Here is a 27,401-nt window from a genome sequence, read left to right as displayed (position 1 = left end):
CAACAAAGTCAAGGTATTGGAGTGGTCATCACAAAGCCCTGACCTCAATCTCATAGAAAATGTGTGGGCAGAACTGAAAAAGCGTGTGCGAGCAATGAGGCCTGCAAACCTGACTCAGTTACACCTGCTCTGTCAGAATAAATGGGCCAAAATTCACCCAACTTATTGTGGGAAGCTTGTGGAAGGCTGCCCGAAACGTTTGACCCAAGTTAAACAATTTAAAGGCAATGCTACCAAATACTCTTTGAGTGTATGTAAAGTTCTAACCCACTGGGAATATGATGTAAGAAATAAAAGCTGAAATATATCATTCTCTCTACTATTATTCTGACATTCCACATTCTTAAAATAAAGTGGTGATCTTAACTGACCTAAGACAGGGAATTTTTACAAGGATTAAATGTCAGGAATTGTGAAAACTTAGTTTAAATGTATTTGGCTAAGGTGTATGTAAACTTCAGACATCAACTGTAGGACCTTCATTTGATCACCCTATTGCAGGAGAACTGTCCTGCAATGCAGGAAATGTAAAACATTTAGTGTATTTAAGGTTTAAAATAGTTTCTGACATTTGTAATTTCCACCTTGAAATTTCAGACTTGATTTTCCTTGATGAAAAACGCATCATCCCCTACAAAAATGTAAATTAATTATCATCCCCATTATAATTCACATTTCCTGTTACTGTTGGATTATTTTCCTTCTGTAGTAAACTGGCTCAAATTAAGAATGCTATTGAACATTTCATCAATATCTTGGACACTCACCAATGTGACCACACCTGTATTTAGCAAACCCCTGGGGACAGAGTAAACATCTGGTAACAGTGCTGCTCTATTATGGAACAAGCAGAACCACCCAGCCCTGTCTATGTAAATCTCAGTTTCACTCCCACAGCTACCAGTTTAGCAGTTGAACAGTTTCACTGCCTGAAATACCTTGGACTGGGCCAGATGTGGAGACAAGGGGTGGAGATGACTCAGTGGATGATTATACCGTCAACCAATTTCAGTCACATTGTGGTGATTATTATAGAAATGATACTCAGCATTGCAAAAATAGCCAGGAATCAAAGTTTATCGATCTAAACTCTTTTCCCTAGGTTAACAAGAGGTGAATATTTCTGCTGGAATTTTGATTCCTTTGCATATGCTGCCCTCTACTGTGGTTTTCTGTGACCTTTGTCCTATTTTTTTGTCCCTTTTTCAACCATATTTATCAGAAGCCCGGGCTGTCTATTCAGACATAAGTTAAACGTGACAAACACTAACTGGCACATTGTGTGAGGTGTCAAGACGATGGAATAGGAGGAATCCCATGGCATGGACGTTACCATACGTATGGAAAATATTCCTGGCTTGGTTCGCACAGAGCCTACCTCGCCCCCACCTCACTAGTGGAACACGCTAGTTAAATGGCCTTCCAAGGTATGCCCCTCTCCCCTGCCCCTCCCCCTTGATGAATGGTTGTTTTTTTCAAGCGACGACTTCATTGCGCAAATGTGTTTAATTAGCGGAAGGGGCTTTAATGAAGGCTGATTGTTGTGTGTGTGTGTGTGTGTGTGTGTGTGTGTGTGTGTGTGTGTGTGTGTGTGTGTGTGTGTGTGTGTGTGTGTGTGTGTGTGTGTGTGTGTGTGTGTGTGTGTGTGTTGCAGATGGAGGATGGAGATGACCAATGTTTGAGAGGGATGCACTCATTCCAGCCGGGGACAACGGGTTACCATTTAACAGCACCTGAGAGAAGGAGATATCTTCGGTCCATGAACTGGGAGACTATATTTAGCATTCAGAATCTATTTGGCGCAGATACAGTAGCCTGTTTAATCTCTTCCACGACTAAACACTGTAAACCAATGCTATTTCTGGAAAATATGTATAAAACTTTGGGGTCAGTGCCATTTGCAGCAAACTATCAGAGGGGAAAGTATATGAATCTGTCCAGGAAGCCCAAGATGGAGGATATACCATGATATAGTGGTGGTGCTATGACATCAAACTGAGACCTTCACCTTGGCTAATGGTTCCATGTTGTTAATGGCAATCAGGCCATTAAACCCATTACCCTTTACAAACTCTTTAGCTCTATTTGGTTTCCCATTGGCTATCAAAATCAACTCCGGTCTAATTCCAATTAAAACATTGTTCACAAAATGGCTGAAGCGTATCGCAAGTGTAGAGGGGGTCCAAAAGGGACTGTTGTTGTAATCTCTTTGTAAATTACTCAGATGTTACCAAAAATGGAAGCTAGCATGACAAACTAACTGAAACTATAGCATGCTAGCTAACCAAATACATTGTTAAGTTTATTTTGGTCTCATAATGACAGTGGAGGATGCTGAGGGGAGAACGGCTCATAATAATGGCTGGAATGGAGTTAATGGAATGTTATCATGTTTTTGATACCATTCCATTAACTCCATTCCAGCCATTATCATGAGCCATCCTCCCTTCAGCAGCCTCCATTGCATGAAGACAGTTTGGAAGAATTACAACAATCGGCTCAATTTACATTTAAAAGCTAACGATCGCTAATGTCTATGGGAAGGCTAGGGGACATGCCTCTCCTTCGACGCCATATCATTTGTAGCAACATTTCTGCTGGAACATTTGTCATTCAGCAGACACTCTTACCCAGAGTGACTTACAAAATGTATGAATGTGAATTCATACATTTTAAACTTTTGTTTATTTTTATACTGGAATCAAACACACAACCATGGCGTTGCAAGCACCATTGTCTACCAACTGAGCTACACGGGACTTCTAATTTGCATGGATTTTGCAGGATATTATGGGATTAGTCGGGCTATAGTCAACAAAGCAATTATATAGCCTAATTTAGGACGTGTAACCAGTTGTGTTTCGTTATCTAATTCAGTTTATCAGATTCAGAGCACACATCTAGTACATTTCCAGTTGCGTTAGTTTCTATTGCCATCCAATCCCATTCCAAGTGCCATAAAGTACAGTAGTCCATACAGGTCCTGGACTGATATTGGTTCATAAAATGGCTGTCAACCACTTGCCTTATCTCAGCAGAATATCATACATGCGAGTGCATGTGTCTTTATTGGGATGATATTCACAAAATACAGGACATACCAGAATAGTGGACTTTCTTGCCGGCTCGTTGATGCTACAAATCAACCAGAGTAGGTACTAAAATCCTGACAAGTGATTCCTCCACACCGAGAGAGGGGGTGCCTGGGTGGTTTCTGAGTCCTAGCCATCATTAACACCTCTGCCCCTGACCATAGAGCGAGAGGATGCGGCACTCACCATAGTGACATGGAGCTCTGGTGACCACGCAGGTGGAAGGAATCCCCGAAATAAACAGATAAATAAGACAGAAAGAGGGGGGCTGCGGATGCAGATAACACCACGACACAACGTCTCCGTCAACAAGATTTACGGTGAAGTGGGGGTACGGAGGGGGGTGTGTGGGGAAGGTGGGTTAACAGCCAGTAGTAAATAACTGGGGGAGGGTTGCCTCGTAGGGAGAAACAAGGGAGAACGGGAGGAGAGAGAAAAAGAGAAAGAGAGAGAGAAAGAGAGGAAGAGAGAGAGCAAGAAAGGGAGGTAGATAAAGCCTGAACCGGCATCATGAGCTGTGCACTGCCCTACGACTCCTTGCCCGCTCGGCTGAGCCCCAGGCGAGCGGTGGACTGGGAACGTGAGCAGCTAGCGGCGCGGAGGCTCTCCTCTCCCAGGAGGCTGAGCCTCCTCAACCCTTCTACTGGGCTTCGGCGGCACTCGGCACTCCCCGGGTACATGCTCTCGCCCTTCCAGGAGAAGCAACACCAGGAGCACCAGGAGAAGCTGCAACAGCATCTCTCAATATCCCTATGCTCCGAGGCCTCCATGGCGCCCCCAGCTCCCCGCGTGGGTGGACCCCTGCCCTGCTGCCGGCCAGTGGGCGTCATGCCCCTGCTGCGCCTGGCCCTGCTGGCCTTCAGCTGCCTCTTTTGGGCGTCCGGTCTGGCCATCTTCACCCTGGGCGTGTGGGCCCAGGTATCGCTGGCTGACTACATGCTGCTGTCAGCCAACCGCTACCCCAACGCCCCACTCATCCTTCTGGCTACTGGGGCCACCGTCACGGCCTGGGGCTTCCTGGGCTGTCTGGGAGTGGCCGCCAACCTACCCTTCGTGCTGCGGGCATACGGCTTCATACAGTTGGCGGCACTTATGGCAGGGCTAGCCGCCGGCCTCTCAGGCCTGTTTTACCGCGAGGACATCGCCCTAGGGTTCCGTAGTGGACTGCAGCAGGCAGTGGCGGGCTATGGCGAAGACGAGGGCCGCTCCAATGCTCTGGATAGCCTGCAGCGGGGGCTAGAGTGCTGCGGGGCCGAGGGCTGGCGCGATTGGCTGACCTCTGACTGGGCCAATCAGGACGCAGCATTCTCGCCCATGTGCAACGGCTCCTCTGTGTCTCTACCTGAGAGCTGCTGCGTCCAACGCAAGGGCTGCAGGAACCGACCCCTGCCAGCAGTGGGTAGCGAAGGGGTGGCGGCTGCTGGGATACATCCCCACGGATGTTTCAGGAAGGTGTTCAGTTTCGTCAATGACAACGTCTTCCACATTGCTGCCACCGTGCTGGGGCTAGCCTTCACCCAGATAGGCGGCATCGCCCTGGCCTGTCTACTAGCTAACCGCCTGCAACCAAGACCCCACCGACCAGTCGCACACTAATAAAGAGAGTGGGCAACCCTGGACCTTGACTAGGGATCCACCCATCGGAAAGTATTACCATTTGGACTGTACAATGCCTCTAATTTCAAATTTCGGATTGTGTGTTGAAGAGGAATATATAGGAAATATAATTTTACTCTGTCTCTGACAGTGTAGTGTCACTACTTTAACCCAACAACGAGGTTAGCTGCTCCTTTTCATATCCACTCACCATCTGTTTCTCCGACCAACAATCCTGAGATATTTACTGTATATACACGGACAATTGTGAAGAGCGACCATTGACATGACTGTAAATATACTGCTTGCTGCTTATGAACATGCCCCTTTAAGAAATGTGAAGACTGAACATTTACATGTGCGAAGATGTGTAGTGAAACAAAGTGTTATTTTATTCTGTGCTATTTTGGCAAGTCATACCAACTAATTTGGTTGTTTCTTGTAAATAATCCGTCAGAGAAATGTAACATTTACTGTTATATTTGAACCGTATGATTGTTATGATCAGACTTGACCATACACTCTTAGAAAAAGGGGTTCCAAAAGGGTTCTTCGGCTGTCCCCATAGTAACATCCTTTTTGGTTCAAGGCAGAACCCTTTTGGGTTCCATGTAGAACTCTCTGTGGAACGGGGTTCTACATGGAACCAAAAAGGGTTCTTCCAAGTGTTCTCCTATAGGGACAGCCGAAGAACCCTTTTAGGTATGACTTTTTTTCTAAGAGTGTACTGACTATACCATTTTCAGTTTGGTGATATTTGTCTTGTATATCAATATTTGACAGTCAGTTGACCATTATGGAAGATGTCTAATGTCCAAATTGCTACAGCAGACACACCCTAGGTCTAGTTCAACGTAAACATTTTTATTAAGTGTTTGTGCAGTTATATTTTTAGATACATACTCATGGGCCATACACTCCCAACATAAATAGTCAGGTTACTCTTTTGAAAAGACCAGATACATGTGATCATTTACCTCCATTTGGAGTATTATGATGGGAATGTATCATCCTTTTCTGGTCTCGGTTTGCTAAGTTACTGTGACAATAAGACTTTGTTATATTTAGCGCATACATAAATTCAACTACACACCAATTCTGTAGTGGTCCCAAAGCATTGGCATGACACGGATATAGTGCATTGGTTGGGCTGTCACATAAGCATGAAGCAGTACAGGACAGCCTGAAAAATCATCATTAACTCAGTGATTCCTTTTGTACAACTATCGCAATTCCTCACAAGGTGCATTGTTGTTCATCGAACTGCAATAAAAACGGCAATTGACATTGATTTTATATTAAATATGATTGCTAATTATAATCAATGGCATTGAAATAAATCAACGAGAGGATCATTTCACGGTCAAGTAACTCAGACCTATGGAAGTCTATCATACAAAAAATAACCATCTATACAACCAGGAATTGAAAAGGGATTTTGTAGGCGGGGGAACTGTCTTCAAAATGTCTTGTTTCCCCTAATCATTTGTAATAGACATCTATTCCCATTATAGGTTGTTTCAACACCCGCCTCCTAATTTGTCTTGTGTACAGCCCAATGGATCAATACACTCCCTAATGTGATCTCACAATCACCTCACCCTCCAATACTCACTGTGCATTTTGATTCTCTTTCTCTTGTAATTGTGTGTGTGTTGTGTTCCAGGTATTATAATTAAGCAATAATGCCCGAGGGGGTGTGGTATATGGCCAATATACCAAGGCTAAGGGCTGTTCTTAATGCACAACGCAACACGGAGGTATATTGGCCATATATCACAAAACCCATGAGGTGCCTTATTGCTATTACAAACTGGTTACCAACGTAATTAGAGCAGTAAAAATACATGTTTTGTCATACCTGTGGTATACGGTCTGATATACCATGGCTGTCAGCCAATTAGCATTCAGGACTCAAACCACCCAGTTTATAATGTGTAACATCTATTCTAATGCGTATCGGTGATGGTGAACCCGACACACAGACATTACCTCATGACTGATGAACAAAAGATCTGTGCCATACCACGTGACAGAGAATGGGTGTACTTCACAGTCGGTTGTCCTTGACACAAACACATGACACAACTGTACTACTCATGTTGATGTGGCCATAATCTGATAAACACAACTCGTGTATATAAAAATACATTCACCGGAAAGTAAATTTCACTCAAATACTCAAAGGAAAGTACGAGGGTGAGTTCCTTACCGTAATGAACTACACTCCAAAGACAAAATTATCTAGTGAGTGAATCTTTGAAAACAGATTGTGTGTTGATGTTTCTGCAACTCTTTATAAACCATCTGTAGTGTATATCCTTCATGTATTTTGTGACGGCATACAGTATATGACTTGCTGTTGTACACATTTAAGCTATGGGAATATGCATGATAGTGGCCAGTTGTGCCAAATGCCTATACTGTATTTTTCAAACTAAGTCTTTATGATTAAAATTCCATAGTCATATCCCACCATTTTGCCCAAAAACGAATCTAGGGAGTCCTTCCCTCAGTTCTTCCTCTTTAAAGATATAAACTGCCAATTTTATTTCCAGCTTCACAGATTGGCAGGCACAGCACTTCCATCTGCATTTTAAAAGCCTTGGATGCTAGCTGGGTTTATTTTATGACCAGGATCCGTGCTGGAAGTGGTGTTAAATCTTCTGCCTAGGGAATGGTCGATTCTGCCTGGGCCTCTCTGGCCAGACACAGTCACAGGGTTGAATTATGGGTACCTGTATGACATCTCATTTCAACCCAAGACAAGGGTGATAAGATCTCCTGCACAAGGAAGCAATAATGTGCCCTGGTCTATATTATTGGCAATTAAAAAGGTTACATTACAAACCACGCACACATAGCTACACACCCACACACATAGCTACACAAACATACACAACGCAACACACACTGAGCTACACACACACATAGCCAGGCATACCTTACTTACACACACACACACACACACACACACACACACACACACACACACACACACACACACACACACACACACACACACACACACACACACACACACTTTGAAAGCCCTCTGTAGAACAATACTTTCTTTGAGCATTGTAGCCCACTCCATCGGGCAAATAACATTCCCAATCTGGTTTAACCAAGGCAAATAGACTAGAGGGATGTCACATGACCATAATGACAACCTTCAAGTGTGTCAAATTGAGACTTTAAAGACTTTCTATGTAGGCTGGTTTTGAATAGTGCACTAGTAAACTCACTCAATGTTTTGCACCATGATCCAGTCAGTGTGAGTGTTGCCATAGGCTAAATCTATGAGTGGATTATAGAGCACTTGTTTTGTGCCGGGCATGACTAACTGGCCGACCCAACCTCTGTTGACCACTACAGTGGTCACTGTCGGCATGGACTCGGAGGGCTCTGCATCCTCATCTCTCAAGCGCCTACCTTTCAACAACGTCGCGCTGAAAAAACTTTCCTTCGTTCCAGCATCCGGGAGTTCCTGTGCAGCGAGGCCATGGTCGCTCTGGGCATCCCCACCACCCGTGCCGCCTCTCTGGTGGCATCGGAACTCTATGTCAACAGAGACCCCCTCAACAATGGCCGGCGCCGCTCGGAGAGGTGTTCGGTGGACCTGCGCATCGCCCCTCCTTCATTAGGTGAACGGTTATTGGTGGTTCCCCTCTTCCTCTCAATTACAATATATGTATCAATGGCCTCCTTTCCTTGTCTCCTTTCCTTCATGATGACCACAGTAGGAAGGTGAATGGAATGGATGGATTTATACAATATTTCTCTCCCTTGTCAAGTTCTCAGTGGTAGAGAGAGGAAGCCATTGAATATGATGATTAGGCCATATAATATTACTGTGATAGCTTTCTTACTGTATGTGGGTACCAGGGTCATAGGTGAAAGAAAACAAGGAAAATCATTAATTTAACAGCATCGGGATGTAGCTGACCGGCTGACTGACTGGCTGACTGGCTGGACTGGCTGGCTGACTGGCTGACTACCTGACTAGCTGACTGACTGGCTGACTGACTGGCTGGCTGACTGGCTGAACTGGCTGACCGGCTGACTACCTGACTAGCTGACTGACTGGATGGCTGGCTGACTGACTGAAGGACTAGCTGACTGACTGGCTGACTAGCTGACTGGCCATGAACTCTGCTTTTGGTACTGAATGCTGACTTGCTTGTGCAGGTTCGGGTCCTTTGAGATCTTTCAGTCTCGGGATGAGTTTTCAGGCCGACGGTCCCAGTCCAGGCCGCCACGACATTCGGGCTCAGCTAGTGGACTAAGTCATCGACACCTTTTACCTTGACATCCAACGAAGCCATGGCAACCGCAAAGAGAGGAACACAGCATTTTTCAAAGAGGTGTGGCCTACACTGAAACGTCCGATTCAACGTGAGGTGCCTGTAACACTATACGACAACTGTACTACCCTTTGTATTTCTACTCATGATAAATATGAGATTGTTACTTATTATCAATATGAACAACGGTACCAGATGGACATTGCTAATATTCAAAAAAGATTCTCTAGCACTGTACATAAACTATACAGGGTGAATACATTTCACCTTAAAGTACACACAGTGACAAAATTACATTCATTTGTAGACCTGCTCTGTGGCGCCCCCTTGTGTCCTCAGTTAACCCCAAATGACTGGGCTATACAGTAGGTTAACCTAAAAAATGACTGGGCTATACAGTAGGTTAACCCCAATGACTGGGCTATACAGTAGGCAAACCCCCAATGACTGGGTTATGCAGTAAGCAAACCCCAAATGACTGGGCTATATAGTAGGTTAACCTAACAAATGACTGGGCTATGCAGTAGGTTAGACTAACAAATGACTGGGCTATGCAGTAGGTTAACCTAACAAGTGACTGGGCTATGCAGTAGGTTAACCTAACAAATGACTGGGCTATACAGTAGGTTAACCCCAAATGACTGGGCTATACAGCAGGCAAACCCCCAATGACTGGGCTATACAGTAGGCGAACCACAAATGACTGGGCTATACAGTAGGTTAACCTAACAAATGACTGGGCTATACAGTAGGTTAACCCCAAATGACTGGGCTATACAGTAGGTTAACCTAACAAATGACTGGGCTATACAGTAGGTTAACCCCAAATGACTGGGCTATAGAGTAGGATAACCCAAATGACTGGGCTATACAGTAGGCAAACCCCAAATGACTGGGCTATACAGTAGGTTAACCCCAAATGACTGGGCTATACAGTAGGAAAACCCCATATGACTGGGCTATACAGTAGGTTTACCCCAAATGACTGGGCTATACAGTAGGTTAACCTAACAAATGACTGGGCTATACAGTAGGTTCACCCAAATGACTGGGCTATACAGTAGGTTAACCTAACAAATGACTGGGTTATACAGTAGGCAAACCCCAAATGACTGGGCTATACAGTAGGTTAACCCCAAATGACTGGGCTATACAGTAGGCAAACCCCCAATGACTGGGTTATGCAGTAGGCAAACCCCATATGACTGGGCGTCACAGTAGGCAAACCCCAAATGACTGGGCTATACAGTAGGTTAACCTAACAAATGACTGGGCTATACAGTAGGTTAACCCCAAATGACTGGGCTATACAGTAGCTTAACCTAACAAATGACTGGGCTATACAGTAGGTTAACCTAACAAATGACTGGGCTATGCAGTAGGTTAACCTAACAAATGACTGGGCTATGCAGTAGGTTAACCTAACAAATGACTGGGCTATGCAGTAGGTTAACCTAACAAATGACTGGGCTATACAGTAGGTTAACCCCAAATGACTAGGCTATACAGCAGGCAAACCCCCAATGACTGGGCTATACAGTAGGCGAACCACAAATGACTGGGCTATACAGTAGGTTAACCTAACAAATGACTGGGCTATACAGTAGGTTAACCCCAAATGACTGGGCTATACAGTAGGTTAACCTAACAAATGACTGGGCTATACAGTAGGTTAACCCCAAATGACCGGGCTATACAGTAGTATAACCCAAATGACTGGGCTATACAGTAGGCAAACCCCAAATGACTGGGCTATAGAGTAGGTTAACCCCAAATGACTGGGCTATACAGTAGGTTAACATAACAAATGACTGGGCTATACAGTAGGTTAACCCCAAATGACTGGGCTATACAGTAGGTTAACCCCAAATGACTGGGCTATTCAGTAGATTAACCCAAAATGACTGGGCTATACAGTAGGATAACCCAAATGACTGGGCTATACAGTAGGTTAACCTAACAAATGACTGGCCTATACAGTAGGTTAACCTAACAAATGACTGGGCTATACAGTAGGTTAACCCCAATGACTGGGCTATACAGTAGGCAAACCCCCAATGACTGGGTTATGCAGTAAGCAAACCCCAAATGACTGGGCTATACAGTAGGTTAACCTAACAAATGACTGGGCTATGCAGTAGGTTAACCTAACAAATGACTGGGCTATGCAGTAGGTTAACCTAACAAATGACTGGGCTATGCAGTAGGTTAACCTAACAAATGACTGGGCTATACAGTAGGTTAACCCCAAATGACTGGGCTATACAGCAGGCAAACCCCCAATGACTGGGCTATACAGTAGGCGAACCACAAATGACTGGGCTATACAGTAGGTTAACCTAACAAATGACTGGGCTATACAGTAGGTTAACCCCAAATGACTGGGCTATACAGTAGGTTAACCTAACAAATGACTGGGCTATACAGTAGGTTAACCCCAAATGACCGGGCTATACAGTAGTATAACCCAAATGACTGGGCTATACAGTAGGCAAACCCCAAATGACTGGGCTATACAGTAGGTTACCCCAAATGACTGGGCTATACAGTAGGAAAACCCCATATGACTGGGCTATACAGTAGGTTTACCCCAAATGACTGGGCTATACAGTAGGTTAACCTAACAAATGACTGGGCTATACAGTAGGTTCACCCAAATGACTAGGCTATACAGTAGGTTAACCTAACAAATGACTGGGTTATACAGTAGGCAAACCCCAAATGACTGGGCTATACAGTAGGTTAACCCCAAATGACTGGGCTATACAGTAGGCAAACCCCCAATGACTGGGTTATGCAGTAGGCAAACCCCATATGACTGGGCGTCACAGTAGGCAAACCCCAAATGACTGGGCTATACAGTAGGTTAACCTAACAAATGACTGGGCTATACAGTAGGTGAACCCCAAATGACTGGGCTATACAGTAGCTTAACCTAACAAATGACTGGGCTATACAGTAGGTTAACCCCAAATGACAGGGCTATACAGTAGATTAACCCAAATGACTGGGCTATACAGTAGGCAAACCCCAAATGACTGGGCTATACAGTAGGTTAACCCCAAATGACTGGGCTATACAGTAGGAAAACCCCAAATGACTGGGCTATACAGTAGGTTAACCCCAAATGACTGGGCTATACAGTAGCTTAACCTAACAAATGACTGGGCTATACAGTAGGTTAACCCCAAATGACAGGGCTATACAGTAGATTAACCCAAATGACTGGGCTATACAGTAGGCAAACCCCAAATGACTGGGCTATACAGTAGGTTAACCCCAAATGACTGGGCTATACAGTAGGAAAACCCCATATGACTGGGCTATACAGTAGGTTCACCCCAAATGACTGGGCTATACAGTAGGTTAACCTAACAAATGACTGGGCTATACAGTAGGTAAACCCCAAATGACTGGGCTATACAGTAGGTTAACCCCAAATGACTGGGCTATACAGTAGGCAAACCCCATATGACTGGGCGTCACAGTAGGCAAACCCCAAATGACTGGGCTATACAGTAGGTTAACCTAACAAATGACTGGGCTATACAGTAGGTTAACCCCAAATGACTGGGCTATAGAGTAGGTTAACCCCAAATGACTGGGCTATACAGTAGGTTAACATAACAAATGACTGGGCTATACAGTAGGTTAACCCCAAATGACTGGGCTATACAGTAGGTTAACCCCAAATGACTGGGCTATACAGTAGATTAACCCCAAATGACTGGGCTATACAGTAGGTTAACCTAACAAATGACTGGGCTATACAGTAGGTTAACCTAACAAATGACTGGGCTATACAGTAGGTTAACCCCAAATGACTGGGCTATACAGTAGGCAAACCCCCAATGACTGGGTTATGCAGTAGGCAAACCCCATATGACTGGGCGTCACAGTAGGCAAACCCCAAATGACTGGGCTATACAGTAGGTTAACCTAACAAATGACTGGGCTATACAGTAGGTTAACCCCAAATGACTGGGCTATAGAGTAGGTTAACCCCAAATGACTGGGCTATACAGTAGGTTAACATAACAAATGACTGGGCTATACAGTAGGTTAACCCCAAATGACTGGGCTATACAGTAGGTTAACCCCAAATGACTGGGCTATACAGTAGATTAACCCAAAATGACTGGGCTATACAGTAGGATAACCCAAATGACTGGGCTATACAGTAGGTTAACCTAACAAATGACTGGCCTATACAGTAGGTTAACCTAACAAATGACTGGGCTATACAGTAGGTTAACCCCAAATGACTGGGCTATACAGTAGGTTAACCCCAAATGACTGGGCTATACAGTAGGTTAACCTAACAAATGACTGGGCTATACAGTAGGTTAACCTAACAAATGACTGGGCTATACAGTAGGTTAACCCCAAATGACTGGGCTATACAGTAGGTTAACCTAACAAATGACTGGGCTATACAGTAGACTCACCCCAAATGACTGGGCTATACAGTAGGTTAACCTAACAAATGACTGGGCTATACAGTAGGTTAACCTAACAAATGACTGGGCTATACAGTAGATTAACCCCAAATGACTGGGCTATACAGTAGGTTAACCTAACAAATGACTGGGCTATACAGTAGGTTAACCCCAAATGGCTGGGCTATACAGTAGGTTAACCCCAAATGACTGGGCTATACAGTAGGTTAACCTAACAAATGACTGGGCTATACAGTAGGTTAACCCCAAATGACTGGGCTATACAGTAGGTTAACCTAACAAATGACTGGGCTATACAGTAGGTTAACCTAACAAATGACTGGGCTATACAGTAGGTTAACCCGAAATGACTGGGCTATACAGTAGGTTAACCCCAAATGACTGGGCTATACAGTAGGTTAACCTAACAAATGACTGGGCTATACAGCAGGCAAACCGCAAATGGCTGGGCTATACAGTAGGTTTACCTAACAAATGTTGGAAGAAATATTTGCTTGTTGGGATGTTCCTAATCACGTTTGCAAGATGTTGTGGTTCCTAATATCATCCTTCATTTTGTTCCCTTGATGTGCAATCAGCGATTTGGATAAAAATCATACAAGGAGAATCTGTAAGTTAAAGCTGTTTTACTGCAGAAGGACTTGTTGAAGGTTGCTATACATTTTTTATTATCTGTCTGGTTAAGTAGGTCGCTAGCAATATTAGCTACACATGCTAATGTAAGTATGTCAGATATAGCACCTCAGTGTATGTATTCATAATCATATTGTTATCCCCAAGTAATTAGCTAACTAGCATTATATTGCCCATTCTCCCAAATGACTTGGCTATACAGTAGGATAACCCAAATGACTGGGCTATACAGTAGGCAAACCCCAAATGACTGGGCTATACAGTAGGTTAACCTAACAAATGACTGGGCTATACAGTAGTTTAACCTAACAAATGACTGGGCTATACAGTAGGTTAACCTAACAAATGACTGGGCTATACAGTAGTTTAACCTAACAAATGACTGGGCTATACAGTAGGTTAACCTAACAAATGACTGGGCTATACAGTAGGCAAACCCCAAATGACTGGGCTATACAGTAGGTTAACCCCAAATGACTGGGCTATACAGTAGGTTAACCTAACAAATGACTGGGCTATACAGTAGGTTAACCTAACAAATGACTGGGCTATACAGTAGGTTAACCCCAAATGACTGGGCTATACAGTAGGCAAACCCCCAATGACTGGGTTATGCAGTAGGCAAACCCCAAATGACTGGGCTATACAGTAGGTTAACCTAACAAATGACTGGGCTATACAGTAGGTTAACCCCAAATGACTGGGCTATACAGTAGGCAAACCCCCAATGACTGGGCTATACAGTAGGTTAACCTAACAAATGACTGGGCTATACAGTAGGTTAACCTAACAAATGACTGGGCTATACAGTAGGTTAACCCCAAATGACTGGGCTATACAGTAGGTTAATCCCAAATGACTGGGCTATACAGTAGGCAAACCCCCAATGACTGGGTTATGCAGTAGGCAAACCCCATATGACTGGGCGTCACAGTAGGCAAACCCCAAATGACTGGGCTATACAGTAGGTTAACCTAACAAATGACTGGGCTATACAGTAGGTTAACCTAACAAATGACTGGGCTATACAGTAGGCAAACCCCAAATGACTGGGCTATACAGTAGGTTAACCAAACAAATGACTGGGCTATACAGTAGGTTAACCCCAAATGACTGGGCTATACAGTAGGTTAACCCCAAATGACTGGGCTATACAGTAGGTTAACCTAACAAATGACTGGGCTATACAGTAGGTTAACCCCAAATGACTGGGCTATACAGTAGGTTAACCCCAAATGACTGGGCTATGCAGTAGGTTAACCTAACAAATGACTGGGCTAAACAGTAGGTTAACCCCAAATGACTGGGCTATACAGTAGGTTAACCCCAAATGACTGGGCTATACAGTAGGTTAACCCCAAATGACTGGGCTATACAGTAGGTTAACCCCAAATGACTGGGCTATACAGTAGGTTAACCCCAAATGACTGGGCTATACAGTAGGTTAACCTAACAAATGACTGGGCTATACAGTAGGCAAACCCCAAATGACTGGGCTATACAGTAGGTTAACCTAACAAATGACTGGGCTATACAGTAGGTTAACCCCAAATGACTGGGCTATACAGTAGGTTAACCCCAAATGACTGGGCTATACAGTAGGTTAACCTAACAAATGACTGGGCTATACAGTAGGTTAACCCCAAATGACTGAGCTATACAGTAGGTTAACCCCAAATGACTGGGCTATACAGTAGGTTAACCCGAAATGACTGGGCTATACAGTAGGTTAACCCCAAATGACTGGGCTATACAGTAGGTTAACCCCAAATGACTGGGCTATACAGTAGGTTAACCCCAAATGACTGGGCTATACAGTAGGTTAACCTAACAAATGACTGGGCTATACAGTAGGTTAACCCCAAATGACTGGGCTATACAGTAGGTTAACCTAACAAATGACTGGGCTATACAGTAGGTTAACCCCAAATGACTGGGCTATACAGTAGGTTAACCCCAAATGGCTGGGCTATACAGTAGGTTTACCTAACAAATGTTATAAGAAATGTTTGCTTGTTGGGATGTTCCTAATCACGTTTGCAAGATGTTGTGGTTCCTAATATCATCCTTCATTTTCTTCCCTTGATGTGCAATCAGCGATTTGGATAAAAATCATACAAGGAGAATCTGTAAGTTAAAGCTGTTTTAGTGCAGAAGGACTTGTTGAAGGTTGCTATACATTTTTTATTATCTGTCTGGTTAAGTAGGTCGCTAGCAATATTAGCTACACATGCTAATGTAAGTATGTCAGATATAGCACCTCAGTGTATGTATTCATATTCATATTGTTATCCCCAAGTAATTAGCTAACTAGCACTATATTGCCCATTCTCCTAGCTAATGTTTTCAATCTAGCCCCTTAGTCTCAGTTTTTACCTATCTCTTGACTCCCTCTATGCACACAATCAGCTGGATATGGTCCTCTCTATGGCCCAGACCAACCCAGCTATGTTTGGCCTGGTGGCAGACCGACCAGAGGTGGCCCATCAGCTGGAGAAGATGGGCAGGCTGAAGGAGCTGCTAAGCACCAATCAGGACGAGCTGAAGGCAAAGCAGAGAGAGAATTGGCTGCTCTGGATCAGTCAGTACAGGTTGGTTAGTTTGGAGATGCCGGATCAAGGATCCTATTCAATCAAAGCCACTTACTTGGTTATTGATGAAAGAATTAGCATGCTTCCTAAAACCAAAGCATATATGAATTGATCCATACTTTCTTGGTATTGTTGCACGCCAGTGGTGGCTGGTGGCATTTTAAATTGGGAGGACGGGCTCATAGTAATGGCTGGAACAGAATAAATGGAATGATCTTAAACACTTCAAACACCTGTTTTCTCTGTGTTTAATACAATTCCATTCTCTCCATTCTATTAATTATTATGAGCTGTCCTCCCCTCACCAGCCTCTTCTGTTTCACGCTGTAATCATGGTTTACATCATCCCCCCTGTGTGTTCGATGACCCAGGAAGTGGTTGGTGAAGGAGTGTGATGGAGCGAGGGAGGTGTGTACAATAGAGGAAGAGAGGATCCGTGTGATGGACAGCACCAACCCACCCGTGGTGCTCCGCAACTACATTGCCCAGAATGCAATACAGTCTGCCGAAAATTGAGACTTCTCAGAGGTATTGAATTGACATGTTGTATCTACTTTATACACTGTAGCTATCAACACATGGTGAATATTTTTTTGTTGCACTTTCTGTTTGTAGTGATATTACAGTATACAGTGAGCTCCAAATGTATTGGGACAGTGACACATTGCTAGGAATATTCCGTGCTCGGAATATGGGACCAAATATTAAACTTTTGACTACTTTAATACACTTAAGTGAATTTGTTCCAATACTTTTGGCCCACTAAAATAGAGGGACTATGTACAAAAAGTGCTGAAATTTCTAAATGGTCACCCAATATGGATGAAAATACCCTCAAATTAAAGCTGACAGTCTGCACTTTAATCCCATAGCCAAATCCATAGTGCTGGAGTACAGAGCCAAAACAACAACACGTGTCACTGTCCCAACACTTTTGGAGCTCACTGTACTGTATATCCATGGTTGGACTGATTAATTGAAAAATGTAATCAGTAACTGATTACAAATTACATAACAATAAATCATTAGTAATGTAATCCATTGGATTACTTGAAATGAGTAACGTAATCTGTCACGGGTGTCGTAGGGTTGAGACCAAGACGCAGCGGGAAAATGTACACTCATCTTCTTTTTATTTGGTGAAGAAGGAAAACACAAGATAAACACGTATACAAAAACACAAACGAAATTGACAGTCTTGTCAGGCGTGCGCGCACGCACGCACGCACGCACGCACGCACGCACGCACACACACACACACACACACACACACACACACACACACACACACACACACACACACACAGCTAAACAAGAACAATCTCCCACAAAATACTAACAAACACATACCTATTTATAGGACCCTCAATCAGAGGCAACGAGAAAACACCTGCCTCCAATTGAGAGTCCAACCCCAATTAACTAAACATAGAAATACAAATGATTAGACTGAACATTGAAATACATTAACATAGAACAGTGCCCAAAACCCAGAATAATAAATCAAACACCCTACCACTAACACCACCAGCCCGAACCACATAAAACAAATACCCCCTGCCACGTCCTGACCACACTACAATAACAAATAACCCCTATTACTGGTCAGGACATGACAAATCTGATTACTTTTGGATTGCTTCTTTGGTTAGTCAGCATCTGCCTCCTTAGTTTATGCTGCAGATATCTTTTGGACTGAGGCCGGTACCCAGAAAGTGAGGCTGACCGTGACCCTGAGCTTCTCCATGAAGGCCCTCCATACTCGTGATGTGAATTGGGGGCCACAGTCGGAGACAATGTCCTCTGGAAGGCCATAATGCCGGAAGACCTGCTGGAAGAGTGCCTCAGTGACCTGGAGAGCAGTGGGGAGACCAGGAAGGGGGATTAAACAACATGACTTAGAAAATCTATCCACTACCACCAGAATGGTGCTGAAACAGTCAGAGGGGAGATCGGTTACAAAGTCAATAGATAGATTAGACTAGGGTCGCTGAGGCATGGGAAGCGGCAGGAGCTTCCCTGCTAGTCCATCCAGGGGGACTTGGTTTGGGCACATGGAACAGGAGTTGACATAACGAGTTACATCCTGCGCCAAGGTGGGCCACCAGCACTTCTCAGCGATGGAGTGGATAGTGTGAGAAATACCTGGATGTCCAGCGACAACAGCTGTGTGTGCCTAGGTCAGCAGTCGATCCCTTATCCCTGTGGGAACATAGATGCGCTCAGGAGGACAGTTCAGAGTTGTGGGCTCCCTCTCTGTGTCCCAGGCCACTGGGCCTACGACTCGGGAAGATGGGATTATAGGTGCACTCTGGACAGGACCCTCTCCAGAATCGTAGATACAGGACAGGGCATCGTCCTTGATGTTCTTGGAACCTGGGCGATAGGTCAGCGTGAAGTCGAACCTGGTGAAGAAAAGTGCCCACCTGGCTTGGCGTAGATTCAGTCTCCTCGCTGTCCGTAAGTACTCCAGGTTCCAATGGTCGGTGAGCATGACGAAAGGTTCCTTGGCACCCTCCAGCCAGTGTCTCCACTCCTCTGACCCGTGAGGTGCCTTATTGGTATTAAAAACTGGTTACCAACGTAATTAGAGCACTAAAAATAAATGTTTTGTCATACCCTTGGTATACGGTCTAATATACCAATCAGAATTCAGGGCTTGAACCACCCAGTTTATAATGGTCAATATACCACAGCTAAGGGCTGCTCTTAGGCACAACGCAAAGCGGAATGGTTAGAGGGTGCAACAGTTCAACACCACAGGAGTAAATGTCAGTTGGCTTTTCATAGCCGAGCATTCAGAGGTCCAGACAGCAGGTCCAAGAGAGAAAGGGAGAGTGAGAGAGAGAGAGGGTTGCAACAGCAGGTCCGGGACAAGGTAACACATCTGGTAAAACAGGTCAGGGTTCCATAGCTGAAGGTAGAGACACTAGAACTAGATTGGCAGCACTACTAGGTGGACTGGGGACAGGGACAGACAGGAGTCATCAGGCCAGGTAGTCCTGAGGCATGGTCCTGGGGCTCAGGTTCTCTGGGATGGGGAGGGGGGACATAAAGAGAGAGAGAGGAGAATATGAGGGAGTATGCCTAAGATCACACAGTACAGCAGATAGGACAGACTGACCCGAGCCCACCGCCACATAGGGTAGCATAGATACTGGAGACTGAGACAGAGTGGGTTGGGGGACACTGTGGCCCCGTCCAAAGTTACCCCTGGACAGTGCCAATCAGGCAGGATATAATCCCACCCATTTATCCAAAGCACAGACCCCACAAGGGATATCAACAGACCACTAACTTACTACCCTGCGACATGGCCAAGTATAGCTCACAAAATATCTCCCCCACCATACGAGCAGAGGAGCCAGTGAGTTATCCCCCGTAATAGGGTCAGAGGCAGAGAATCCCAGTGGGGAGCCAGCCAGGCAGAGACAGCAAGGCTGGTTCATCACTCCAGTGCCTTATTGCCGTTCACCTTTGCACCTCTCGGCCAGACTATGCTCAATAATAGGACTACCTGAAGAGATAAGTATTCAGTAAGTTTTCAGTAACCTTTAAGTCTTCAGTAAAGCCTTAAAGTTTGAGACAGAGTCTGCGTCTCTCACATAGATCGGCAGACCATTCCATAAAAGAGGAGCTCTATAGGAGAAAGCCTGACTCCAGCTGTTTGCTTAGAAATTCTAGGAACAATAAGGAGGTCTGCATCTTGTGACTAAACTATGGTATTTCACACAAACAAAAACAATTATTTTGTGTTAATGACTCTGTGGTGGAAGATGTGTTCAACACCAAAGAGTGCTCATCAAAGATTTTGAACATAAAACACGGGCATTAAAAGTGAAATTCAAGTTTTGTAAATATACCTCTTATATTTGAAAAACGTGCCAAAGTGATTGATAAAAACCTATATATACTGAGTGTACAAAATATTGAGAACACCTTCCTAATATTGAGTTGCACCCCCTTTTGCCCTCAGAACATGCCTCCATTCGTCAGGGCATGGACTCTACAAAGTGTCGAAAGCGTTCCACAGGGATTCTGGCCCATGTTGACTCCAATGCTTCTCACAGTTGTGTCAAGTTGACTGGATGTCCTTTGAGTGGTGGACCATTGTTGATACACACGGGAAACTGTTGAGTGTGAAAAACCCAGCAGTGTTACAGATCCTGACACACTGAAACTAGTGCGCCTCGCACGTACTACCATACCACGTTCAAAGGCCCTTAAATATTTTGTGTTACACATTCACCCTCTGAATGGCACACATACTGTGCACAATCCATGTCTCAAGGCTTAAAAATCCTTATTTAACCTGTCTCCTTCCCTTCATCTACACTGATTGAAGTGGATTTAACAGGTGCCATCAAAAAGGCATCATAGCTTTCAACTGGATTCACGTGGTCGGTCTTGGTCAAGGAAAAAGCATGTGTTCCTAATGTTTTGATACTCAGTGTATATTGTAGCAATCCTCGCTATATGAGCCACGTTATAATTCCCACCATGTGGGTTGATTGGCGTGATGCGTAAGGTGTTTGCAGAGATTGATGTGAAGGTTTGAAAGGCAGTTGGCCTGTCAGACAAGTCAGGAATCTTTTTTGGTTGCTCGAAGATTATGATCACTTGCCCGAAAATATAAATGAGCTATTTACATGCAGAAATGGTATATACAGTATTGAAAGCCTTTCACCTACACATAGGAGAGGAACCAGAAAGATCAGTTGTGGAATTATTTGTATTTTAGTTGTCAGTAAAAAATGTTTGCAGAGCAGGTTAACTTGCTCGACTAAAAAATGGGGAGGAACGAGAAAGATCAGCTTTAGGCTGGAATTATTTGCAGTTTGGTTGTTTTTTTAAATCACCTGCCCAATGGGGCAACCTCAGAGTAGGCTCAACCAGTACGACTGCTCAGTACACTTCCCGTAGACAATAGGGCAACGCTTAATGTCAATCCCTGGTTCACATCCCTGCCCTGCTGTTCAATACAATATCTTAAATGACAGTGTTTTTAATGAATTTGATTATATAATCATTTACATTTTTACATTTTAGTAGACACTCTTATCCAGAGCAACTTACAGTAGTGAATGCATACATCTCAATTCATAATTTTTTTTTTCTTCTCCATACTGGCCCTGTGGGAATCAAACCCACAACCCTGGCGTTGCAAACACCATGCTCTACCAACTGAGCCACAGGGAGGCCTAATCTTAAAGCCTATTCAAAACAGCATGGGAAAGGATACTGAAGTAAAGCATAAGCAGCTGTCACTTTCACAGCGAATATAAATTCCCTGATTACACATGAATGCGATATCATGGCGACGTTAGCTGGCTACACGCATGCACTTCTCCCTTAACCAAACCCTAACCTTAAAGAGTGACTCCCTTTAAAAAGCAACAAATCCCTTCAAAAGCGGCCTATGTGGCATCAATATGAGTCAGAAACAGTTATTCTAGTGTCAAAATTGACTTCTAATTTTGGTCAAGTCGGAGTTTGGAACATCAGGGCGTCATAACAGGTAAATTAACGTTGGGTTTCAATTTTAAAATGTCAATTTGCCCACTAACATGGGGTGAACAGCTGTGGTGATTGCTCTCTACCCAATAGCATAGACAGTGAGACAGAACTGCCCAGCATCTACGACTCTGTTTACATAAGACAACACATTGCAAATTTTTTTACTTGAGAAAAACTGTCCCAAACACCTTAGTTATAATGCAAAAAATAATTAAAGATTATTGAGTTATCTTAGATTCATTCTGGGGATTTTGAGGAAGTGAAATAGTGTGAAGTGAAATAGAAGTGAAATAGCTACAGTGTCTCATGGTGGACAAAAATCATTAACCAAATGCAGAATCAGTCAGGAAACACACCTCCAAGACTGAAATTTTGTTTTTCTAATGAGCAACAGAAAAACATGTGCCAATCGCACTTTAACCAAGTTGAAGCGTTGGCTAAACTGGGTTATTGTGAAATTGAATCATCATTTTGATAAGCTAATGTCATTATTTTGACAAAGCAAATAATTCAACGTTCCAAAATCCGACATTTGCGACTGTTGGAGAAACGTCTAGTATCGCAGTGAGTTGATATGAAATACTTTTTGTGACAACTGTCAGTGACACAAGCAACAATGGAGGCAAACACATACTTAGAAAGGGAGTACTTTCCCTGGACCACAATTGAAGGACGTTGACTTAAAACGACTTGCCATTAACTATCTTTAGATGGTAAGTCAGCTGGTCTGGAGAAGCTCTGGTCATGCAGCAGTAGGTGAGGTCTACCTCTCCAGCGCTCAGAATTGTATTCTATGAAGCAAGATACTGTACATCTACCCAGGGTTTTCTGAAGCTAACCAGCTTCAGTTAGCTTCATGTTCCAGGTCAGGCTTAATCTGTACTACGACCTCTAGCAGGCTTGTAACTCCGCTTGCATGTCGCACATGGCTGGTCACACACCAAACTCTTCATTGAGACAATGTTAAAACATAAATCCATGGGCAAGTCAGTGCCACATTTTAATTTGTACTGAAATCAAAATTAAAGAAAAAGTTATCTTGCAAATTCTGCAAGCTATGGTATGAAATAGTATCTTTATTGTATTACTTATTGTTAATGGTCGACTTTGGTGAGCTTATCACTGCACAACCACAAGCACCTTTCTCTTAGCTATAAAATCATTGTATTAAGTCATACAAAAGTGTTACTGTGCGTGAAGTTTAAATTGCATTCTTTCAATACTAAATGTGTAATGTGATATATTTAAGAGGAGTTAGCCGTGAGTTGGCCTGCCCCAGAGCAGGCTAGTTCTGAAGGATATGTTGCAATAGAAATTGACCTGGCTAAAAGGTGAGCCACTTTTGTAAGACCAGTTATTCCGAGTTGCAGAGTTACCTCGCTAACACCTCAAACCTGCTTCGTAGGGTTACCCATCTGGTCACCTCTGAGCCTGTGTTTGGCAGGGTGTGTCAGGACAAAACATGTTTTGGGTCCTGATATCTCCACTCTGGGTTCAATGCATCGAAACCAATGACATATTTCTGCTCCAGCAAGCATTACTCATGTCATAGTTTTTGCAGAGCAGAGTCACAGAGGATCCATCCCATTCTAGAACATCGGTGTTGGGCACTGAGGATAAATCTGAGGGAAGAGCATCCACAGAGCAGTGTTAGAGAGGGAACTGATCGGTCTAGACCATAAACTGAGGTGTCCAAAAGTAATCAGATTACCAAAAGAACGTTACTCATTTTGCGTAATCCAATGGATTATGTTACTAATTACTTTTCATTTCATGTAATCTGTAATCAGTAACTGATAAAAAATTTCAAGAAATCCACCCAACCCTGATACATAAATAATACCATTTGAAACACTTTGCAATTGTATTTGGGGTGAATAGGATACATTAAAGACATTTGAGAGATAAACACATAAACACAAACTTTATTTTATTCCTTGCTCATTGGACTGTGCTGGATGTATTCCTGGCGGTTTGTAATTTCCTCTACACTCCAATATTGGATTGTTAAGAGTGTTTTCTGTGGGGGGCGGGGGGGCTGTAAGTAGCATAGCAACAGGGCTCACAGAGCCCACAATAACATTAGCACAAGCACATGATGGTGGAGTGTTTTTTGCAACAACATTAACTATCTATCTATCATACTGAATCAGTGTCTGCAAGATCACATAATGATAGTATATTACATAACATAACCAAATAAGGCATAGTATAATGTTACTGTAAGACAAAAAAAAATAATATGTACATTTTAGGATGATTGTATGAATGGTCAAATTTTTGTCTCGTACAACAACAACTCAACAACACGTGCCACTAGGAAGAAGATGTGCTTTGATTGAAACAAAACACTAGTATTCTACAGTTTCTTAACACCATCTTCTCTAAATTTGCACGCTGTACATAACTAAAAAGATCTAAATGCGTATTCCCATGAATCTGATTGAGATCAAAAGGATGGCATGCAGATGCTGCATGGACATTTCACTGGTTAAACTTGAAAACGTATAATTCACGAATGACAGTGAGAAATGTGAAGGGAGGGTGACCACAACAATTTGTGTGTAAAGTAAGGTAAAGAAACATATGCGCAATACATGATACAGATCTTTCCAGGAGATCAAGAGGGGCGGAACGAGGGCGGTACGGATGGTTACCTACAGATCCACCCCCTTGGCCTAAATAAATAGGCTTACAGGAAACCCTCTCTGAATAACCTTTAAACTGACTGGGAGTAGACCATAGACCGTAAAGGAATACACGGGACAAGGTAGGTTTTCTCTTCACGAATCACACGCACGCATGTTTCAAAATTGTGATTATAATAACTTACATAATATTTATCCTGTGTGAAATGTCTAATGATGGCAGCATAACAAAAAGCATATACTATAACTGTTACATTTTCCCTTATTTGGTCAAACTGAATTTCAACGTTACATGTATGGTGACCACTGTGTTGTGAATGGAGAGGGAATGGTGACATTTCATGTTCTCTGTGATAATGTTGTGATATTTGCCACTAGTTTGCTAAGATTTTAGATAAGTTAGACATTTCCTTTTCAGTTTAAAAGAGAAAATTATTTTGGTGGGATTAAAAATGTAAAAAATTGCTGTATGTGATATCAATGCCACCCATAAAAAGAAAAAAGCTAACAAATGTTAATCGCTTTATCTCTCTCTCAGAAACTTGACAAAATGTGGAATTGGATCATTTTTTGTGGACTGGTGGTCTGTCTCATCTGCCTCACTGACCAGACTCAGGTAAATATACAGTCAGTTAGCACTGAAAAACAGAGAAACATGTTATTCCTTTAAACCTGGGAGTAACCATTACTTATCTGCTGGTTTGTACAGGGCCAGAAAACACCTTCAGTTGTTCAAGGTAAGTGTTCGTTTTTTTATTTGTTTAACTTACATTGTAAACACAAGAGACAACCATTCTTAACCTGACCCCTGCCCTTTTCAATATGTTATTGTGTATGTGCATGTGTTTTGCTCATTTCAGGGACAGATTGCACACAGATCAAAACTCTCTCCCCTCGAGCCACCAGTGGAGTGTATGTCATTCAGCCTGCAGGAGTCACATCCCCTTTTAAGGTATGGAAACATTAAATATATAGGCCAGGTACTATATCTACAGTTGTCATTTGGTTACACAGCCACACAGGCGAAGTAAAGCTTAGCTATAGAATGTTGAAGGTGTCGCCAGGCTTGCCAGAATTACTGGAATTCCACAGGGTTCCAACAAAACAATTTGTTGATTCAAAAGTATATTTACATTGTATACAGGTGTATTGTGAGATGCTGGCGGACGGAGGCTGGACAGTCTTTCAAATGCGCACTGGGGCAGAGGTTCTTTTCAATAAGACGTGGGCTGAATACGAACAAGGCTTTGGGCATTTACAGAGTAAGGAAGGGTCCCTCTAACACCACATATTCCACCAGCAATGGATACTGAGAACTGTGTAGTTTGCTGAGCCAATGTTAGACAAATTGAAATACATTTTTGTCTATAACGCTCATGTTTACTTCTTAGTCAAATTATCATAGAGGGTTCCCCATAATGCAGTGCATTTACTTTAAGAATGTTTTTCACTTCTCAATTCAGTTCTCTTTGCTGTTGTTTCCTAGAGGACCACTGGCTGGGTCTGAGTAAGGTGTTTGTTCTAACCAAGGGGGGCAGGGGGCGGAGTTCGACTATGCGGGTCGACCTGTGGGACTTTGAAGGGGGCACTGCCTTCGCTGAGTACAGCAACTTCCGTCTGGGCACTGAGAAGGAGAGCTACAAGCTGAACGTTGGAGCCTACAAGGGCAACGCAGGTAACAGTTCATTCCAACAGCACAAGGTGACAGGGGTCATATTATTTACTTCAGTATTACAATTATTTCACATTTGGTGGCAGCAATGGGACCTCTCCGCCTGTCATTTATATCATATGATATGTATGCTTTGTTGATATTCTAATATGGCGTATGCTTTTTGAAGTCAATACAATTAAGAGTGAATTTGAAGTAGAACTGATGTACTCTCTCTTCCTCCCTCCCCGTCTCTCCGTAGGTGATGCCATCCGTGGGAAATACGCCAGCATTGACCAGAACGGCTTTGGCTTCAGCACAACCGACAAGGACAATGACGGCTGCTCACCCTGCATCTTATTTGGCGACATCGCCGTGGACAAGTGCAGCTTCTTGGATGGAGGAGGGTGGTGGTACAGCCGCTGCGGTTCTGCCAGCTTGAACGGTGACTGGCACCCTGCCGGCGAACACATCGGCTGGAACTCTGGCCTCCACTGGGCGACCTGGAAAGGACCAGTCCCATACTCAACTCGAGCCAGCCGCATGATGATCAAGACTGTGTGGGAGAAGATTATTATAGCAAACTAAAACTGAAACTTAAACTAATCATGAAAAAACGATTTTGTAAACTGAAATAAAATATTGAACAAGCCCATTTGAAAAACTAAAACTATGCTGAAACTATTATCTTTGACTCCAAAACCAAATAAAATAAAAAACCATCATGAATTGTGTTCAGTTGTATTTATACTTTTGAGCAAAACTCTAATGGGATTTTCAAGCCTTTTTCTAATGGGATTTTAAAGTTTCTGAATCTGGCAGTAAATTCTGCCAGGAGATTGCGATGTTTCAGATAGGCCTAGCTTGTGCAACACTATCACTAGCTAACAGGGAAAAATCCACAAA

The 27,401-nt window shown here is 43.4% G+C and overlaps 2 protein-coding genes across 3 annotated transcripts; both read left to right on the top strand.

Moving 5' to 3' along the window:
• The first annotated feature begins 8,115 nt into the window (after positions 1-8,115).
• LOC115180636 (protein adenylyltransferase SelO-1, mitochondrial-like) lies at positions 8,116-24,840 on the top strand. 2 transcript variants are annotated; one of them, XR_003873121.1, is made up of 4 exons: positions 8,116-8,335; positions 16,498-16,679; positions 17,051-17,207; positions 24,813-24,840. XR_003873121.1 is itself a non-coding variant. In XM_029742887.1 (3 exons), exons 1-2 carry the CDS (start codon positions 16,504-16,506, stop codon positions 17,193-17,195), a joined length of 321 nt encoding a protein of 106 aa, XP_029598747.1. In that variant the 5' UTR covers positions 16,480-16,503; the 3' UTR covers positions 17,196-17,207; positions 24,813-24,840. The 2 variants fall into 2 exon arrangements, 1 of the variants encoding a protein (XP_029598747.1); XM_029742887.1 differs by lacking the exon at positions 8,116-8,335 and having other exon boundaries at positions 16,480-16,679.
• Positions 24,841-27,192, top strand: LOC115180635 (angiopoietin-4-like). The gene is made up of 7 exons (XM_029742886.1): positions 24,841-24,966; positions 25,383-25,460; positions 25,554-25,581; positions 25,705-25,796; positions 25,989-26,106; positions 26,331-26,519; positions 26,758-27,192. The coding sequence occupies exons 2-7, from the start codon at positions 25,395-25,397 to the stop codon at positions 27,081-27,083; spliced, it is 819 nt and encodes a 272-aa protein (XP_029598746.1). The 5' UTR covers positions 24,841-24,966; positions 25,383-25,394; the 3' UTR covers positions 27,084-27,192.
• Positions 27,193-27,401: the final 209 nt, after the last annotated feature.

This window comes from Salmo trutta, chromosome 40 (assembly GCF_901001165.1).
Source record: "Salmo trutta chromosome 40, fSalTru1.1, whole genome shotgun sequence".
Taxonomy (NCBI): Eukaryota; Metazoa; Chordata; class Actinopteri; order Salmoniformes; family Salmonidae; genus Salmo; species Salmo trutta.
Note: the sequence above shows the minus strand (reverse complement) of the source record. Positions and strands in the feature narration are given on the sequence as shown.

Coding starts and splice junctions, on each gene's coding strand:
- LOC115180636 (XM_029742887.1), top strand. CDS start 16,504: ATGGTCCTCTCTATGGCCCAGACCAACCCAGCTATGTTTGGCCTGGTG. Junction 16,680..17,050: donor CTCTGGATCAGTCAGTACAG/GTTGGTTAGTTT, acceptor TCGATGACCCAG/GAAGTGGTTGGTGAAGGAGT.
- LOC115180635 (XM_029742886.1), top strand. CDS start 25,395: ATGTGGAATTGGATCATTTTTTGTGGACTGGTGGTCTGTCTCATCTGC. Junction 25,461..25,553: donor GCCTCACTGACCAGACTCAG/GTAAATATACAG, acceptor TGGTTTGTACAG/GGCCAGAAAACACCTTCAGT. Junction 25,797..25,988: donor GAGTCACATCCCCTTTTAAG/GTATGGAAACAT, acceptor CATTGTATACAG/GTGTATTGTGAGATGCTGGC.